The following is a 19,850-nucleotide window of genomic DNA, read 5'->3' as shown; positions in this document are numbered from 1 at the left end:
TGAAACAGTGTATAATCCTACAGAACAATCAAAAAGGTTCGACTTCTACAAAAAAACTGGAAAACACTAAAGGTATTCCTCTGACAGACACATTTCTTCTGTTCTAAACCAAATTGTACGATTCTGTATGGAATGATGCGCGAAGGAGTTATTAATAATCATCATACGCCCTACGACACTAGCATCCAATAATCGTTTACAAAAAGTTATGTACAGGTTCAGGTTAAGTGAGTTCTTATGTAGGAAAACTCTATCTACTACGGTTGTTATTGTCGAACATGCCTTGTCGTCGAGCATTCAAAAACGTGTTTGTTTGTTTGTTAGATATGTCTGGAGATATATTACCTTTAGTCCCTGTAGCATGCCTTCCAGGCTGCTCTGGCTCATGTTTGCGATTCCATCCTCGACGCTTGACAGCGATTGTAGCAGTTCGTCGAGATCTTGGTCAAATGCCTCCTATAATATTCGAAATTGTGCCGCAAATTGGGTTGTGGGTTGTGCGGGGTAGAAAGTGTGTGTTATTTTATTAATAAACATGGCAATCATTTTGAAGATATTTTTTGCTAAGGCATGGTTTTGTTTTTGTTTTAGCTGTAAATATATTTGTTGCCGGCTTCTATACACATACAACATATTTACAGACATATATATATATATTAAAGTAAAATTCAAAATGGATGCAATGCATACAGCCATACGACAAAAATGGTATTGGATTCGGGGAAATGCTCATAGTAAATGCTTTTCAAAATAGTAACTCTATTCAGCTCTTAGACTTAGACTTGGTAGCACATGCATTTGGCATAAATAATTATCTTAGTTTAATGTAGAATATATGTAGTATATGTTATTTTTAGGCGGCATATTTGATGAGAGAAGGCGTATAGACACAAGTACCAAAAAGCCTTATTGCTATGTCCTTGATTAAAGTTGGAGAAGAAAATTATATGCAAAAATGGAAATTAAACTTACATTCGCTTTTTTTTTTAAATAGAATAAAATTAAAGAGTAGACCTTCTCGGCATACTTTGATTTATTTTATAATCTACAGCTTGGATTTATGTTCTATTCTATTCTGAATGAACTACACACACTTTTGCACTAGTATCAGTAGGATTTTTTTGGAATTCTTGAAATTGTATATATTTGCCGATTTTTGCAGCGCCGTTCATTGCACATTGGATACGCGGTAGAGACTAAAACTTTTGAAATAAACGGGAAAGGCAGGCTATTTTTGAGCAAACTAAAACGGAGCTGGGGGCTGGGGTCTGCACTGCACGGCACCGCATGGATCGTATGGGATCGGTTGATGGGTATATATTTATAACATAAACGGAACGCCTGCAGGGAACGATTGCATTGCAAATTCTTGATATGTTCAACGTGGGACAGCAGCAGGGCGATAGCAAGGCAATGAACTCATACTATATACATACGTACATATGTATATAAATATATGGACATATGTATGTTCTGCATTGGAAATACTGTATTGTGCGCGTGCACGCACTTTTGTGTGCCACTGTCCGTGGTGGGGGGAGGGAGTAGTGCTGCGTGAAAAGAGAGGAGTGCGTGCTCGGTGCATGATTTTGTGTGTGTTCATGTGTGTGTGGAAGAAATATCTGCGAAGAAAACTACATACGGGATATACGCATAGAGATCAAAGATCATAGAGATCTCAGCTCAATATTAAAACGTGCATGTTGGTTAATATAGATTTTATTTTTAATAATTACTACCATTAGTAGTCACTGATTACTGGGCGTTTTACAATATGTTAATATCAAATTAGTAAAAGGAACTTAGCGAATGCAATTCAATTCTATAAATTTTCATACATACGAGTACATACAATCTACGGGTTATTGTTGGTGCCTTTTTATTAGGAACTACAATTACTATATTTAAGTGGTATATAAACTCAAAAAATAAGGCTTTTGGATGCATTTTTAGCAGAACAACAACACATACAATACAAATAAAAATAAAAATGAAAGAAAAATAAAACTTAAAACATAAAAAGGAAAACATTATTTTTTTTTTTGTAATTTTACGTTAGTAATTTGTTGGGAAATTGCATTTTATTGCTATGGAAGTGGCAGAAATCCAGAACCACCGCACACTCAGATATGGGACACATACTATTGTGGTTCAGTGTGGATGTGGCATGTATGGTTCTGGTTGCAGCCACAACAGCAACAACAGCGATTGCCATATAAAAGCCATGAACAAATACCGAAACCACATAGAAAAGCGGCAAATATTAGAATTATGAATAAACGAAGGCTCAATGTGATGTTCACCTTCTGGCGTTGTTGTGGATCGTTGCTGGTGTTGTCGGTTGTGGTTGTTGTTGTCGTTGTCGTGCTGCCGTTTGTTGTCGTTGGTGTTTCAACGGTTGTGGTTGTTGTCGTTACGGTTGTGGTAGTTGTTGTTGTACGCTTAAGGACATTCGTATCATCCGAATCATCCTTGCAGCTCGTTGAGGTTGAGGTTGCTGTTTCGGATGCAACTTCTGCAGGCGCCTCAACAGCAACTACAATTGCTGTTTTCTCTGGCACCTCCTGCTGAGGTTGTGCTGCCTCTGCCTCTGCTGCTGCTGTCGCTGTTGCTGGTGTTGGTGTTGGTGTCTCCTCTGGTGTTGTTGTCGTCGTAAGCTTATCAATTACGGCCTTGGCTACTGGCAGTAGAGCACTGGTTGCCACCAGTGCTGTTGCCTGTGCCGCTGCGGCTGCCGCATTCGCCTTAGCGGACAGCGTGTGAGTTGTGGCGCTTGCCAATTGGATTAGTGCGTTTGCTGTAGCTATGTGGGGACTGGGACTGCTGGGGCTTGTTTCAGGGGCGGGGACTGGGATGGTTGAGCTTGTGGGGTCAATGGTTTTAGTTTCGGTTAGTACGAACACACCTTCCTCTTTGATTGGTGATGATTCAACAACATCCACTCCTAATTTTACCTGAGGCTTCTTCTGATCGGCTTCTAAAGCCAAATAAGTACTCTGATCCCGCCAATGACCTACACCACCCGGTAAATCGGTCGACATATACTCCGATGAGCAGCTTCGATTATTCTGTTCGTACTGATCGTGTTCGGGGGTCGGCGTTGCATTACCACTACTTCCGCCGCTACCAGGATCTCTTCTATCGTTCGATTTATCATCGTCGTCGTTCGGCTTGCGTATTTCGGGCACAGTCGGCTTATCCCCGTCATCGTCATCGTCATCATCATCATCGTCCTCGTCATCGTCATCGTCATTGTCCTTCTTCTTGTCCGTTTTGTCAGTCACATCATCATCGGGTTTCTTGTCTTTGTCGAGTTCCGCCTCGGGGCTGGCAACATCAGCACGTTTCAATCTCTCAATAGTGTCCTCGACTAAATCTGCATCGACGCCAGCTGATTGCCAATCGTCCAGATACAGATTAAGCCGCAACTGGTCGAAATTGCCACTGCTCGGTGTTGGTGCTGCTGCTACTGCCTGTTCCGTGACGGTGGTAGGAATGATTGGTAATGGCGATGATGCTTCTGGTTCTTCAGTCTTATCTACAACATGATCAGCCATCAATTTGCTTGACTCTGTAATCGTGGTCGTGCTTGTCACTACAGTTTCTGTAATGATGTCAGTCTTATGCTTATCGTCTTGAGTTTTTTCCTGAGCTTTTTCCGTCGTTGTCGTTTTCGTGGTCGTGTCTGTGGAGGTCTTAGGCAATACCAACGCGTAAGCGTCTTCTGCCTGTAGTAGTTTATGGTGTTGGATTAGTTTAACGAAATTATCCTGGCTTAGATGCCAGAGAAGATCGCCGGGGCTGCTGCTAGTCAATGTCTGGGGGGTAGACTCAACAGAAGATTCTACAGAAAATGTTTCTACGACGAGGGGTTCTTCGGCCTTAGTTATTTCTATTACCTTTGTTTCCTCAACTATTTGTTCGGCTGGTTTTTCGATTGAAAGCAAATGCAACTGGCTAATGGAATCGATTGCTTTGGGGGTTTGGGACAACAGATTTTCCTGATCAAGATATAAATTGAAAGCAAGGATTTCTGAATTGATTTGGGGTATTGTTTCGGGTTCAATTATCACATAATCTTCTATCAATACTTCCTCTTCCTTGGCAATATCTGGCTCTTCAACTAATGTTGGTTTTTGGGGAATGGTTTCGACTTGCAACACTTGGTATTGCCCCTCCAATAGCTCGTATTGGGGATGCAATTTTATTGCTTCGCCATACAAATGTTCAGCGAGTATTTCCAAACTGTTTTGAGGCTTGACAGGTTCAATCAGATCAACTGCTTGGGCCTCGATCAATTTGCTGTCTGGAGTTGCTGGTTTACTAACCGATTGTGGTTGAGGTTCTACAATTTCTACAATTGTTGGTTCCTCTGTTGGTTCTGCTACTGGAATGCTTTCTACCTGCAACTGTTGGTAGTATTGTCCCTCCAATATGTCATATCGGGGATGCAATTTGGTTCCATCGCGATATAGATTCTCGGTGAGTGTTTCCAAGGTATTATCTGGTTCAAGTTCTATTGTTTTGGTGTTAATTACAATCGATTCTGGTTCAATAGTCAACTCATTTGTATGTGTGGTTACCACCGTGGATACATATGATGTTGTTTCCGGTTCGTCCTTCTGCATATCCTCTACAATTGGTGCATCCTTATGCGTGGTTACTGTCGTTGTCACATAGGTGGTTGTCGTTGTAGTCACATTCTCCGTCTGCTCCACATCGATTTGGGATTTGGGCTCCTGGAAATCTGTGGTTTTGCTCACTACAACAGTGGACCAAGCAGCCGGCGACTTTGTTTCCTCTTCCTTTTGTTGGTTTTCTGGTGCTGGGAAAACAGTCGTTTCGGTTTGAACAATCGCTGACCAGGTTGTTGGTTGATCAGTCGGTGATTGTACTGCCACCTCCTCCAAGACATCTTCTTCAATTGGTATGCTAACGCTGATGGGTTTATGGGTTTCCTCAACATCAGTCTTCACTGTCTCTGTTGTTTCAGTCGTTATTGTGGTTGTGGTTGTAGTTGTTGGCTTTTGTCCGGGTTTCAGTGTGGCAGACCAGTAGGAAGTTTCACAAATGAAAGGATCGGTTTCGGATGGCGATTGACTGGGTTCCGCAACGGGTGCAAATGGTGATAGAGGCGTTTGCTTATGTTCTGGTTCAGCAGCCACAATGACAGTTTCAACGGTTTCAGTGAAAGTTTCAATTGGTACTGGAGTAGGCTCAGCTTTTACATCTTTCGAAGCTATTTCAATAGTTGCAACTGGTGCAGTGGTTTCAACAGGCTCATCTTCGACTTCAACAGTCTCTGATATATCTTCAAATGGTGCCAAAGGTGTCTGTTCTGGTGCTGGTTCTGATGCCTCAATGACAGCTGCAACAGTTTCAGTGATACTTTCAACTGGAACTGCAGCAGTCTCGGTTTCGACCTCTTTCACAGTTTCTACAATTGTTTCATCTGTTACAGTGGTCTCCTTTGAGGACTGAGCTGGTTCAACAATCTCCTCAACTGTCTTTGATACATCTTCAAACTGTGCCAAAGGTGTCTGTTCTGGTGCTGGTTCTGATGCCTCAATGACAGCTGCAACAGTTTCAGTGATACTTTCAACTGGAACTGCAGCAGTCTCGGTTTCGACCTCTTTCACAGTTTCTACAATTGTTTCAACTGTTACAGTGGTCTCCTTTGAGGACTGAGCTGGTTCAACAATCTCCTCAACTGTCTTTGATACATCTTCAAACTGTGCCAAAGGTGTCTGTTCTGGTGCTGGTTCTGATGCCTCAATGACAGCTGCAACAGTTTCAGTGATACTTTCAACTGGAACTGCAGCAGTCTCGGTTTCGACCTCTTTCACAGTTTCTACAATTGTTTCAACTGTTACAGTGGTCTCCTTTGAGGACTGAGCATCTTCAACAGTCTCTGATATATCTTCAAATGGTGCCAAAGGTGTCTTTTCTGGTGCTGGTTCTGATGCCTCAATGACAGCTGCAACAGTTTCAGTGATACTTTCAACTGGAACTGCAGCAGTCTCGGTTTCGACCTCTTTCACAGTTTCTACAATTGTTTCAACTGTTACAGTGGTCTCCTTTGAGGACTGAGCATCTTCAACAGTCTCTGATATATCTTCAAATGGTGCCAAAGGTGTCTTTTCTGGTGCTGGTTCTGATGCCTCAATGACAGCTGCAACAGTTTCAGTGATACTTTCAACTGGAACTGCAGCAGTCTCGGTTTCGACCTCTTTCACAGTTTCTACAATTGTTTCAACTTTTACAGTGGTCTCTTTTGAGGACTGAGCTGGTTCAACAATCTCCTCAACTGTCTTTGATACATCTTCAAACGGTGCCAAAGGTGTCTGTTCTGATTCCTCAACTACAGTCTCAATTGTAACTTTGGGTTCAACTGATGGTTTCACGTGAATTTCCTTAACCGTCTCTACAATAGTTTCAACCGTGTCTGTTGGAACTTCCACTTCTTTGACAGTCTCTACTGTGACATCCACAGGCTCAGCAATCACTTCAAAAGGCGCTAAAGGTGTTTCTTCCGATGAAACATCACGAGTTTTAATCTCCCGAACTATTGAAGTGGTCTCAATAACCGTTTCGATGGAGCTCAAAGGTGTGGACTCCATGGATTCCAGTGAAATATCTGGTGATGTCTCGACGAAAGGTGCCAAAGGTGTTTTTTGGAACTTTTCGGCATTGATGAAATCAACAATTTCACTGCTATGAGACTTCTTCTTCGATTTCTGCTTGGGTTTCTTAGTTTTTGGCTCTGATGTTTCTAAAGTGATTGGAATGCTGACCTTGTGCTCCTTCGGTGGCTTCCTGGAGTCTTCAACAATTATGGACTTGGTTTCAATTTGAAGCGGACGTATTTGTTGTGCAGGTTCTGGAACATTGTGTGCGGCTATGGCTGCCCACGACATACCAGAAGTGTACGGAGAAGGAGCGGGTGTTTCCTCAACAGGAACCGAAACGGTAGGCTCCACTACCTTAGGTGGCTCTGTGGGTGTTTGAGTTTGAGGTGGTGCAGGTTTCTTCTCTTTGGGTTTCTTCGATTTCTTCTTTTGAGGCTTCTCGTCCACGTTCAAGATCTGTGATTGTTGAGAACGAGAACGCGAGCGATTCCTCTTCTTAGAAATAATCTCCAAGAAGCCGTGCCCAATCTCTGGCTGTTTCTGGGGCTCCATAAATGTCACCTCCTCAGTGACCTTTATCGTTGGTCGCGAACGTCTTTCAGGTACTGGTTCCTCTTGATACCATGACTCTACGGGCTGCACATCATCATCATCATCGTCATCAATGAGCTCCCGCCAAGACAGTTGTGATGGGTTTTCGGTGTATTCTACATCTACATCTGAATCTACAATCGGAGGAATAATGGGATCTGGGAACTCCACAATAGTTTCTTGCGGATCTTCGGGGGTCGTAGATTTCTTTGCAGCAGCCATTTCTCTTTCGGTATCCTGATACCTAATGTTCGTGTTCTTGGTATAACCTGATTTCCTAACTACTTCGGCGTAGGTCTCTGATGAGGACCATACTGACGGCTTCGCGAGCGTCGGGAGCTGAATATTAAACTCTGGCGTTGTGGCTCCTGAAGAACGTTCATTTTCTGGCGCCTTTTCATCAGCAACAATGGGGGCTTCTACAATTTGTTGCACTAGCTCTGCCTTGGGTAGTTTCTTCTCCTTTCTGGGTTTTTGCTTCTTGGGCTTTTCTTCAACATTCGTGGGTAGCTCCTGTTCTTGATGGATGATATCCTGTGGAACTATTTGTGTAGTTTCAGGCACATGCGTTTCAGTGAATGTTGGAGTCAAGTCTATGTTATGCGAAACAATCGAAGACCAGGACAAGGTTTGTATTGCTTCAGGAACTGGCGCTGTTTGTGTTGATTCAGGAACTGGCGCTGGCTGCTCTGCATCCAGGTTCTTCTCAAATATTACTTCAGTCACTTCAACAGCAGGCTTTGAAATTGGTTCCACCTTTGCCGTTTTCTTTTCCTTCTTGGGCTTTTGTTTTTTGGGCTCTTCATTCACAACGGTCGAGAAGTTCTGCTCCTGAGAGATGAAATTCTGAATGTCCTGCGACTTCGGCGACTTCTGTAAAGTTTCTGTCACCGTAGTGGTTACATCAGTTGATGTTTGCGAGACAATCGACGACCATGACATGCCCCGATCTGTAGTTGGAATTGGTTGTGGTTCTGGTTCCTTCTCCGTTAATGTTTCTGCAGAAACTGGTTCTTGAACCGCAATAACTTCAACAACGGGTTCCTGAACAGCTTCAACCTTGACAGATTTCTTTTCCTTCTTGGACTTTGGTTTCTTTATCTTCTCGTCCGTTGAAGGGACGAGTTTCTGTTCATGGTAGATAAAGTCCTGACTGTCGAGGGGTTTGGCTTTAGTTTCCGATGTTTTAGTAACACGTGTTTCGGGTATAACCGGAGATGTTTCTACAGTCTGCGAGACAATAGTCGACCATGACATGGTTTCGGATGGCACAACTTCGGGAACTGAAGGCGTTGGTTTTTCAACAATTACATCTTCAGGTTCCGCCACTGGAATGATTTCTTCAAAACCTGGTTGTGGAATAGAAATCGCCTCAACAATAGGTTCCGGAGTCGGGTCCGTCTTGGGTTTCTTCTCTTTCTTTGTCTTCTGTTTCTTTGGCTTTTCCTCCACTAATGGTATGGATTTCTGTTCTTTAGGCTGATGTTTGACTTCAGGTTCTTTAGAGACAGGAGTATCGGGAATGTTTGAAGTTATTTCTGTTGTTTGGGAAACAATAGAGGACCATGACAGCGATTGTGATTGCGAAACATCTGGCACTGAAGGCATTGGTTCTGAAACATTGGTCACCACTTCAACAACAGATTCCTGAATGGGTTCCGTCTTGGGCGTCTTCTTTTCCTTCTTGGACTTTTGTTTCTGATGTTTGTCGTTGACAACAGTTGAGAAGATCTGCTCCTGGGCAATAAAGTCAACAATATCGTGTGCTTTTGACGACTCAGTGACAATGATTTCAGTTGCGGTTGGAGTTACTTCTGTGGCCTGCGAGAGGATGGACGACCATGACAGGGTCTGAGGTGGTGAAACATCTGGCACTGAAGGTAGGGATTCCTCTACAACTACAGATTCCGGTTCCGTCGCTGGAATGATCTCTTCAACAATAGGCTCTGAAACAAAAGTAACCTCGACAACAGGTTCTTCGATAGTCACGACTTCCACAATAGGTTCCGGAGTCGGATCTGTCTTAGGCTTCTTTTCCTTCTTTGGCTTTTTTTTCTTGTGCTTTTCTTCCATTGATGGTATGGATTTTGGTTCTTCCAGTTGAGATTTGGCTTCAGTTCCTTCAGTGACATGAGTTTCGGTGATGGTTGTTGTCACATCCGTAGTTTGGGAAACAATAGACGACCATGATAAGGTTTGTGATGGTGCAACTTCTGGTACTGACGGGGTGGGCTCCTCAATAATCACCGATTCTGGTTCCGTCACTGGAATGGCTTCATCCACAATTGCCTCTGGAACAAAGGTCACCTCTACAACAGGCTCTTCGACGGCAACCACTTCAAAAGTAGATTCTTGAGTCGGCTCTGTTTTGGGTTTCTTTTCCTTCTTTGATTTTTGTTTCTTTGGCTTGCCATTTGCAGAAGTTGAGTTCTGTTCCTGTGATATGAACTCCTGAATAACTTGAGTTTTTGGCGTTAATTCGGATTCTTCAGTGACTCGAGTCTCGATGATTGTTGGAGCTACTTCCACGGTTTCCGTGACAATAGACGACCATGATGAAAAGGTATGTGATGGCAGAGCATCTGTCACAGACGTTATTGGTTCATCAACAATTGCAGGTTGTGCTTTTGTCACTGAAATGATATCTTCAACAGCAGGTTCAGGAACAAAAGTCACTTCAACAACAGGTTCTTGAACAGGTTCCGTCTTAAGGAACTTAATTTCCTTCTTGGACTTTTGTTTTTTGGGTTTCTGGTCCACATGTTCCAGTTTGGGTTCCTGTTCTGGCAGACGGGTTTCAGTATCAGTTGATTTGTTGACGCGAGTTTCGATTATGGTTGGAGTATCTTCGATAGTTTGCGATACGATCGACGACCAAGATAAGTTTTGTGAAGGAACTACGTCTGGCACTGAAATAGATGGCTCCGTTTCTGGAATGAGATCTTCTACAATGAGTTCTGTCACAGCTGTCACCACTTCAATAATGGGATCCGCCCTGAGGGATTTCTTTTCCTTCGTTGACTTTTTCTTATTTTCGCCATTCACAACAGTTGAGAAGTTTTGTTCCTGTGCGATAAAGTCTAGGACCTCTTTGGATTTTACAGTGACTTCCGGCTCTTCATTCTCAATGGTATCAGTCTGCGAGACAATGGACGACCATGACAGGGTTTGCGAAGGCGGTGAAATAGGCTCTTCAACTGTGGTTACTTCAACAACAGGCACTTCAACGGTAAAAACATCCTCAACAAGTTTTGTAATCGGTTCCGTCTTGGGTTTCTTTTCCTTCTTTGAGTTTTGTTTCTTTGTCTTTTCTTCCACTGATGGTAAGGATTTCTGTTCTTGATGCTCAGGTTTAGTTTCAGGTTCTTCAGTGACATGAGTTTCTGTGATGGTTGTCGTTACATCTGTTGTTTGGGAAACAATAGAGGACCATGACAGGGTTTGTGATGGTGTAACTTCAGGAACTGAAGGCGTTGGTTCCGCCTCTACAATTTGTTCCTCCATAGCAGGTTCTGCAACACTAATCACAACTTCAACAACTGGTTCTTGAATGGGTTCCGTCTTGGTGGTCTTCTTTTCCTTCTTTGACTTTTGTTTCTTATGTTTGTCGTTGACAACAGTTGAGAAGATCTGCTCCTGGGCAATAAAGTCCACAATATCTTGTGCTTTTGACGATTCAGTGACAATGGTTTCAATTGGGGTTCGAGTTACTTCTGGGGTCTGCGAGACGATGGATGACCATGACAGGGTCTGAGGTGGTGAAACTTCTGGCACTGAAACAATGGGTTCCTCTACAACTACAGGTTCCGATTCCGTTACTGAAATGTTTTCAGGCTCTGGAACAATAGTCACTTCAACAACAGGGTCTTTGAAAGTCACGGCTTCCACAATAGCTTCTGGAGTCGGCTCTGTCTTGGGTTTCTTTTCTTTCTTTGACTTTTGTTTCCTTGGCTTTTCCTCCACTGATGGTTCGGATTTCTGTTCTTGATGTTTGACTTGAGGTTCTTGAGGGACATGAGTTTTGTGGACAGTCGTTGCTACATCCGTAGTCTGCGATACAATAGACGACCATGACAATGTTTGCGATGGTACATCTTCTGGTACTGCAGAGGTTGGTTCTTCAACAATCACAGGTTCCGGCTCCATCGCTGGAATGACTTCATCACTAACGGGCTCTGGAACAAAAGTCCCTGCAATAACAGGCTCTCCGATAGTCACGACTTCAACCTTAGATTCTGGTGTCTGCTCTGCCTTGGAGGATTTCTTTTCCTTCTTGGACTTTTGCTTTTTTGGCTTTTCCTGCACTGGTGGTATGGATTTCTGTTCTTGATGCTTAGGTTTAGTTTCAGGTTCTTCAGTGACATGAGTTTCTGTGATGGTTGTAGTTACATCTGTTTTTTGGGAAACGATAGACGACCATAACAGGGTTTGTGATGGTTCTTCAATAACTAAAGGTTTCTTTTCAGTCTCTAGCATAACTTCTTCAACAACAGGCTCAGACGGAATAGTTGACACTTCAACAATAGGTTCCGGAATAGTTTGAACTTCAACAATTGGTTCCGGTTTGGGATATTTCTTTTCCTTCTTTGACTTTGGCTTCTTCTGATTACTGTTCACAGCGGTGGAGAAGTTCTGTTCTTGGGCGATAAAGTCCTGGTTATCTGGAGATTTTTTGGCATTGACACGAGTTTCGGTTATAGTTGGTGTCACTTCTACTGACTGCGAGACGATAGATGACCAAGACAAAGGTGCTTGAGATGTTGGGGCTGCAACTGAAGTAGGTTGTTCTTCAAGAACTCCTGGCTCTTTCCCGGTCACAATATCTTCTACAAGTACCACTTCAACCATATGTTCAGTGTCAGAAACGATTTCAACAACAGGTTCTTCAACATGTTCGATCTTCGGAGATTTCTTCTCTTTCTTTGACTTTTGTTTTTTGGGTTTTTCATCGACAGGTAATGTGGGCTTCTGTTCTTGTATTTGAGTTTCAGTGATGGTTGGAGTACCTTCGACAGTTTGGGAAACAATCGATGACCATGACATGGTTTTCGAGGTAGTTATATCGGGAACAGGAACTGACGGTTCAATCGAAACTACGGGTTCTTGTTCTGTGAAAATTTTCTCAACAACTGGTTCATAAATTGCAGAAACCACTTCAACAATTGGCTCCGGCTTCGATTTCTTTTCCTTCTTTGCCTTTTGTTTCTTTGTTTTGTCAATCGTAACGTCCGAATTCTGTTCATGGGAAATGAAATCCTGCATGTCTTGAGATTGTGGAGCTAATATTGGAGCAACTATCGACGACCATGAGGAGAATTGTGAAGGACCGTCTGCTGTGGTAGATTTTATGTCTTCAACGATTACGACATGCGGTTCCATTTTTGATTTCACAGGTTCAGCAATTGTAACTGATTTTGTCACCTTTCTTTCTTTTCTTGGCTGTTGATGTGGTTTCGCAGGAACAGTTTCATCTTCTTCTTCGGTGTTGGAGCTTTGTTGCGTTATCTTCGTGAAGGGTTCCTGTACCCCTTGTCGCACGATCGAAGACCATAATGCATTACTGGTCTGCGGAAGATTCGGTTCTATAATTTCACTTCTATCTTTATCAACCATTGCTGACCAGGATACAGTACTCTCCATTGATTTGGTTTCAACGAAATCGGGTGTTTCAGGTTCGCTAGGCTTAACAGTTTCAACAACAAGCAGTTCAACCTCATTTTCCTTAACATTATTGGGCTGTTTTTTCTGTGGCTTTTCCTTCTTTGCTTTTGTCTTTTTGGGAATATCCTCAACAATTTTAGCTGTTTCTGTGTTCTTGGTTGATTTAGGCTCAATTTCGACGTGCACATTTTTCTTCTCCAAGTCAATAAAATCGACAGTGTGCCTCAGAACATCAGCATAAGATGAATGCAGTTCCCAAACATTTTGCACATCAGGTTGTGCCACAGGTGGGGATGTTTTCGGCTGAACGATTTCCTGCTTCGGTTCATCCAAAGTATTAGCCTTACGAGTGGTATCAGTTTTGGTCACAACTGTTGTAGTAATGACTGACGTTATTGTCGTGGAATCTTCAACCACTGGAGTTTCCACAATTCGCTCTGGTTTGACCTCCTCGACAATAGTCACAGACTTGGTAACTTCGACGCCAGGAATATCCTTTTGTGGCTCAGGAATGTTAGTGACGGTTGTGATGGTCTTGGAATCTTCAACCACAGGAGCTTCAACAACTGGCTCTGGTTTGACCTCCTCGACAATAGTCACTGACTTGGTAACTTCGACGACAGAAACGTCCTTTTGTGGCTCAGGGACAGCTTCCTCTTCGTCATCGGAGAAGTTCATGGGTTCGTCCAGGACGTCCATCCATGAGCTAGATGAGTCGTCCACAGGCAAGCCGGCGTATGCTGGTTTCTTTGGCTGTTCTGGCAATTTCATGGTTTCCGGCTGTTGAGGTTCTTCAGGTATGGACGTTTCGTTAGCTGTTTCCGTTTTAGTTACAGTAGTTGTGATAGTAACGGTTGTGGTTGTCTTGGACTCTTCAACCACTGCAGCTTCAATAATTGGCTCTGGTTTGACCTCCTCGACAATAGTCACTGACTGGGTAGCTTCGACGACAGGAACATCCTTTTGTGGCTCAGGAATGGTAGTGACGGTTGTGATGGTCTTGGAATCTTCAACCACAGGAGCTTCAACAACTGGCTCTGGTTTGACCTCCTCGACAATGGTCACTGACTTGGTAACTTCGACGACAGGAACGTCATTTTGTGGCTCAGGGACAGCTTCCTCTTCGTCATCGGAGAAGTTCATGGGTTCGTCCAGGACGTCCATCCATGAGCTAGATGAGTCGTCCACAGGCAAGCCGGCGTATGCTGGTTTCTTTGGCTGTTCTGGCAATTTCATGGTTTCCGGCTGTTGAGGTTCTTCAGGTATGGACGTTTCGTTAGCTGTTTCGGTTTCAGTTACAGTGGTTGTGGTAGTAACGGTTGTGATGGTCTTGGACTCTTCAACCACTGCAGCTTCAATAATTGGCTCTGGTTTGACCTCCTCGACAATAGTCACTGACTGGGTAGCGTCGACGACAGGAACATCCTTTTGTGGCTCAGAAATGGTAGTGACGGTTGTGATGGTCTTGGAATCTTCAACCACAGGAGCTTCAACAACTGGCTCTGGTTTGACCTCCTCGACAATGGTCACTGACTTGGTAACTTCGACGACAGGAACGTCCTTTTGTGGCTGAGGGATATCTTCCTCTTCGTCATCGGAGAAGTTCATGGGTTCGTCCAGGACGTCCATCCATGAGCTAGATGAGTTGTCAACTGGCAAGCCGGCGTATGCTGGTTTCTTTGGCTGTTCTGGCAATTTCATGGTTTCCGGCTGTTGAGGTTCTTCAGGTATGGACGTTTCGTTAGCTGTTTCGGTTTCAGTTACAGTGGTTGTGGTAGTGACGGTTGTGATGGTCTTGGATTCTTCAACCACAGGAGCTTCAACAACTGGCTCTGGTTTGACCTCCTCGACAATGGTCACCGACTGGGTAACTTCGACGACAGGAACATCCTTTTGTGGCTCAGGAATGGTAGTGACGTTTGTGATGGTCTTGGAATCTTCAACCACAGGAGCTTCAACAACTGGCTCTGGTTTGACCTCCTCGACAATGGTCACTGACTTGGTAACTTCGACGACAGAAACGTCCTTTTGTGGCTCAGAGACAGCTTCCTCTTCGTCATCGGAGAAGTTCATGGGTTCGTCCAGGACGTCCATCCATGAGCTAGATGAGTTGTCAACTGGCAAGCCGGCGTATGCTGGTTTCTTTGGCTGTTCTGGCAATTTCATGGTTTCCGGCTGTTGAGGTTCTTCAGGTATGGACGTTTCGTTAGCTGTTTCGGTTTCAGTTACAGTGGTTGTGGTAGTGACGGTTGTGATGGTCTTGGTTTCTTCAACCACTGCAGGTCCAATAATTGGCTCTGGTTTGACCTCCTCGACAATAGTCACCGACTGGGTAACTTCGACGACAGGAACATCCTTTTGTGGCTCAGGAATGTTAGTGACGGTTGTGATGGTCTTGGAATCTTCAACCACAGGAGCTTCAACAACTGGCTCTGGTTTGACCTCCTCGACAATGGTCACTGACTTGATAACTTCGACGACAGAAACGTCCTTTTGTGGCTCAGAGACAGCTTCCTCTTCGTCATCGGAGAAGTTCATGGGTTCGTCCAGGACGTCCATCCATGAGCTAGATGAGTCGTCAACAGGCAAGCCGGCGTATGCTGGTTTCTTTGGCTGTTCTGGCAATTTCATGGTTTCCGGCTGTTGAGGTTCTTCAGGTATGGACGTTTCGTTAGCTGTTTCGGTTTCAGTTACAGTGGTTGTGGTAGTGACGGTTGTGATTGTCTTAGTATTTTCAATGACAGCCTCAGACGTCGGTATTGGTTGAGCCTCCTCTACAACTTTTACTGTTTCCGTGACCTCCTTGATGACAGAATCGTTGACTGGTTGTGTTGGCTTCAACTCTGTGCTGTGAATTTTATCGGTGATAGATTTCATTTCTTGTATTGTGTCGATAATCGTGCTTATGTTTGCTTCTTCGCCATTTTCAGCCAGAAGTGGGATTTCAACTTCATCCTCTATCAATTCTTTCCACGATTTGTGTTCAACAATCACGTCTTCGGGCCCATCATCAATCATTTCAGCCCATGATTTTTGTGGTTTCTCATCTCTGTCCTGTGACCATTCCGATTCTTGTAGAGGTTCCACCAGTTTCGGAGACAAAACCTTTGGTGTACGTTTTTCTTCTGGAAGTTTTTGTGTTTTCTTGGGCTTTTCTGCCTCGATGAAATCAGTTGTTTGTTGAGTAAGCACAGAGGACCACGTGTTTACTTGTTCCTTCTGGGAATGTATAAACTCAGGTGAAATACTACGAACCTTTGGCTTTGCCTGTTTTTCATAACGATCGACCTTAACCTGTTGTCTAAGAGGTTCAGGATGTTTTTGCCTTACCTCCTTCTTTGCTTTTGGTGGTAAATCGGTCATATGATCTATTTGCCTAGCGATTTTGGCCCATGTAATTGTATTTTCATCTTGAGTTGCGAGTTTCTCAACAACTTCACTATCATCTGATGATGTCGCCTGAATGACTTCGGATTCCAATTTTTCCGGCTTAACCTTCCGCTTTATGGTGCTTTCCGGCTTTGGTTTCGTCTCCGTTTTGTAGGTCTTGCGTTCCTTTCTTTGTTGCGGTTCTTCTTTACGTTCCTTCCTTTGTTGTGAATCTTCCCTACGCTCCTCCTTTGGTGCTTCGACTGGTTTTTTACGAGCAGCGATGTCATCCACCCATTCACCAGGCTTCTTCACCAAGGATGCCCAAGAGAAGGAACTGCCAGTGTCTTCAACTGGTTTTGGTTTAACAACTTGTAGTTCGGGTTCAACAACAGCCACTTCGTCGGAAGGTTCACTGCTAACTGGCTTGTTGTCGTCGCTTTCGGGCTCGGAAATGGGTTTCTTTGGCTCGGGCTTCTTCTTTGACTTTTGCTTTTTCGTCTTCTCAGGTTTTTCATGCTTCTCAGTTGGTTCTTTTACGTCTGTGGAGGAAGTTACAGCAGTTTTAATGGTAGTCACTGTAGTATCAATCCATTCGCCAGGCCTTTTGACAAGCGAGGCCCAGGAGAAACCACTGGTTTGCTGTTCCTTTTCCTTCACTTCTTCGGGTGCGACTTCCGTTGGTTTTGTCTCAATGGGTGTGTGTACAGGCACAACAGGCTCGGGTTGTTCGTCCTCGGATGTTGTGGAAACCGGCTCGACCACAGGTTTCTTGGTCTTCTTTGTCTTTTTCGCTTTTGTTTTCTTCGGTTCGTCCTTTTCCTTCGAATGGGGCTTTTCCTCAGTCACGATGGTGCTTTGTGTAACCTCCTTTTTGACAATGGTGTTATCAGACCACTCACCAGGTCTGCGTACAAGAGCGGACCACGTCAGTTCAGAGGTCCTGGAGGGTTCCCTTTCATCAGAGGAAGGTTCCTTTGAACTTTCTGTCGTTGGCTTAGATAATTCGGTTTCTGATGTCGGTTTAGACGGTTCACTGTCACTATTTGGCTTAGACTTTTCGCTTTCTGTCGTTGGCGTAGACGTAGATTCAGTGGTTCTTTCTGCAGGCTTGCGTTTTTCAGACTTAGTCTTCTTCGTCCGCTCTTGGGGTTTCACCTTGGAAGCGACTGGTTCAGCAACAACTTCTTTCTGCAGCTCAACAACAGTCGTTCTAACTTCGCTGATGACGCTAGAATTGAGCAACACATCGGCATAAGATTTTCCATCACGATTCTTTGTCCACACATTCTCAACCTCCTCGACAATCTGAATGGGTTCGTGATGCGTTGGTGGAGTAACTTGAGGAGCTTCCTCAAGAACTTCAACCTTCTTATTCTGTCGCTTTGGTGGTTTTACCTTTTTGGGCTTTTGCTGTTGTACAATCACCTGCTCCGTTCTACTCCTTGGGATGAACTCGTTGTAAACCCTTTCGTTGGCTAGGAATGTATGCGTTTGGTCAGAGAATGTATGCCTCAAATAAGATGGAGTGAACTCAGGGGCATCCGCAGACAGAGTCGAAGTAAATCCAACATTTCCAGAGCTTGGTATTGAATCCTCCAAGACACTGGACCACGTGTCAATGGGTTCTTCCAACGACTTTTCTACTTGCGTTATTCCCTCTTCAGCAATGCTTGTCGTAGTCAATGCTTCTTCAATGGGCTGGACAATGGGAGCAACTGACGCATTTTCAGGTTCCTTTGGCTCTTCGGTAATCGGAGCTTCGCTAGCTTTTTCTGTCGCAGTTACAGTGGTTGTGTTAGTTTTAGTCACTGTTGTGATTGTCTTGGACTCCTCAACGATAGGTGTTGGTTTAATGGGTTTGATCTCCTCGACGATTGGCTCTGGTTGAATTGGTTTGACCTCTTCGAAGATTGGCTCTGGTTGAGTGGTGGCGGTTGTGGTTGTCTTGGACTCTTCAACCACTGGAGCTTTAACAATTGGCTGTGGTTTGACCTCCTCGACAATGGTCACTGACTTGGTAACTTCGACGACAGGAACGTCCTTTTGTGGCTCAGGGATAGTTTCCTCTTCGTCATCGGAGAAGTTCATGGGTTCATCCAGGACGTCCATCCATGAGCTAGATGAGTCGTCCACAGGCAAGCCGGCGTATGCCGGTTTCTTCGGCTGCTCTGGGAACTTCATGGGTTCCGGCTGTTGAGGCTCTTCAGAAATAGACACTTCGCTAGCTGTTTCTGTCTCACTTACAGTGGTTGTGGTAGTGACGGTTGTGATTGTCTTGGACTCCTCAACGATAGGTGTTGGTTTAATGGGTTTGATCTCCTCGACGATTGGCTCTGGTTGAATTGGTTTGACCTCTTTGAAGATTGGCTCTGGTTGAGTGGTGGCGGTTGTGGTTGTCTTGGACTCTTCAACCACTGCAGCTTCAATAATTGGCTCTGGTTTGACCTCCTCGACAATAGTCACTGACTGGGTAGCTTCGACGACAGGAACATCCTTTTGTGGCTCAGGAATGGTAGTGACGGTTGTGATGGTCTTGGAATCTTCAACCACAGGAGCTTCAACAACTGGCTCTGGTTTGACCTCCTCGACAATGGTCACTGACTTGGTAACTTCGACGACAGGAACGTCCTTTTGTGGCTCAGGGATAGTTTCCTCTTCGTCATCGGAGAAGTTCATGGGTTCATCCAGGACGTCCATCCATGAGCTAGATGAGTCGTCCACAGGCAAGCCGGCGTATGCCGGTTTCTTCGGCTGCTCTGGGAACTTCATGGGTTCCGGCTGTTGAGGCTCTTCAGAAATAGACACTTCGCTAGCTGTTTCTGTCTCACTTACAGTGGTTGTGGTAGTGACGGTTGTGATTGTCTTGGACTCCTCAACGATAGGTGTTGGTTTAATGGGTTTGATCTCCTCGACGATTGGCTCTTGTTGAATTGGTTTGACCTCTTTGAAGATTGGCTCTGGTTGAGTGGTGGCGGTTGTGGTTGTCTTGGACTCTTCAACCACTGCAGCTTCAATAATTGGCTCTGGTTTGACCTCCTCGACAATAGTCACTGACTGGGTAGCTTCGACGACAGGAACATCCTTTTGTGGCTCAGGAATGGTAGTAACGGTTGTGATGGTCTTGGAATCTTCAACCACAGGAGCTTCAACAACTGGCTCTGGTTTGACCTCCTCGACAATGGTCACTGACTTGGTAACTTCGACGACAGGAACGTCCTTTTGTGGCTCAGGGATAGTTTCCTCTTCGTCATCGGAGAAGTTCATGGGTTCATCCAGGACGTCCATCCATGAGCTAGATGAGTCGTCCACAGGCAAGCCGGCGTATGCCGGTTTCTTCGGCTGCTCTGGGAACTTCATGGGTTCCGGCTGTTGAGGCACTTCAGAAATAGACACTTCGCTAGCTGTTTCTGTCTCAGTTACAGCAGTTGTGGTAGTGACGGTTGTGATGGTCTTGGGCTCTTCAACCACTGGAGCTTCAAAAATTGGCTCTGGTTTAACCTCCTCGACAATGGTCACTGACTGGGTAACTTCGACGACAGGAACATCCTTTTGAGGCTCAGGGACAGATTCCTCTTCGTCATCGGAGAAGTTCATGGG

General features: G+C 44.5%; 1 protein-coding gene across 21 annotated transcripts in view; it reads right to left on the bottom strand.

The window, feature by feature from the left end:
- LOC108161745 (nesprin-1) overlaps positions 1-19,850 on the bottom strand; it is a 123,619-nt gene that overhangs the window by 18,796 nt on the left and 84,973 nt on the right. For 17 of the 21 annotated variants that reach the window (XM_033393545.1, XM_017296072.2, XM_017296073.2 and 14 more), the window contains one exon: positions 346-456. The exons of 3 other annotated variants lie outside the window; for them this stretch is intronic. In XM_033393545.1, the coding sequence (XP_033249436.1) occupies positions 346-456 (111 nt within the window). Of the gene's footprint in view, positions 1-345; positions 457-2,303; positions 19,082-19,850 lie in introns of all 21 variants that reach the window. One more of the 21 variants, XM_033393549.1, reaches the window with a different exon arrangement.

Source organism: Drosophila miranda, chromosome 4 (assembly GCF_003369915.1).
Source record: "Drosophila miranda strain MSH22 chromosome 4, D.miranda_PacBio2.1, whole genome shotgun sequence".
Classification (NCBI taxonomy): domain Eukaryota; kingdom Metazoa; phylum Arthropoda; class Insecta; order Diptera; family Drosophilidae; genus Drosophila; species Drosophila miranda.
The sequence above is the reverse complement of the archived record's forward strand: the minus strand, read 5'-3'. Positions and strand labels throughout refer to the sequence as shown.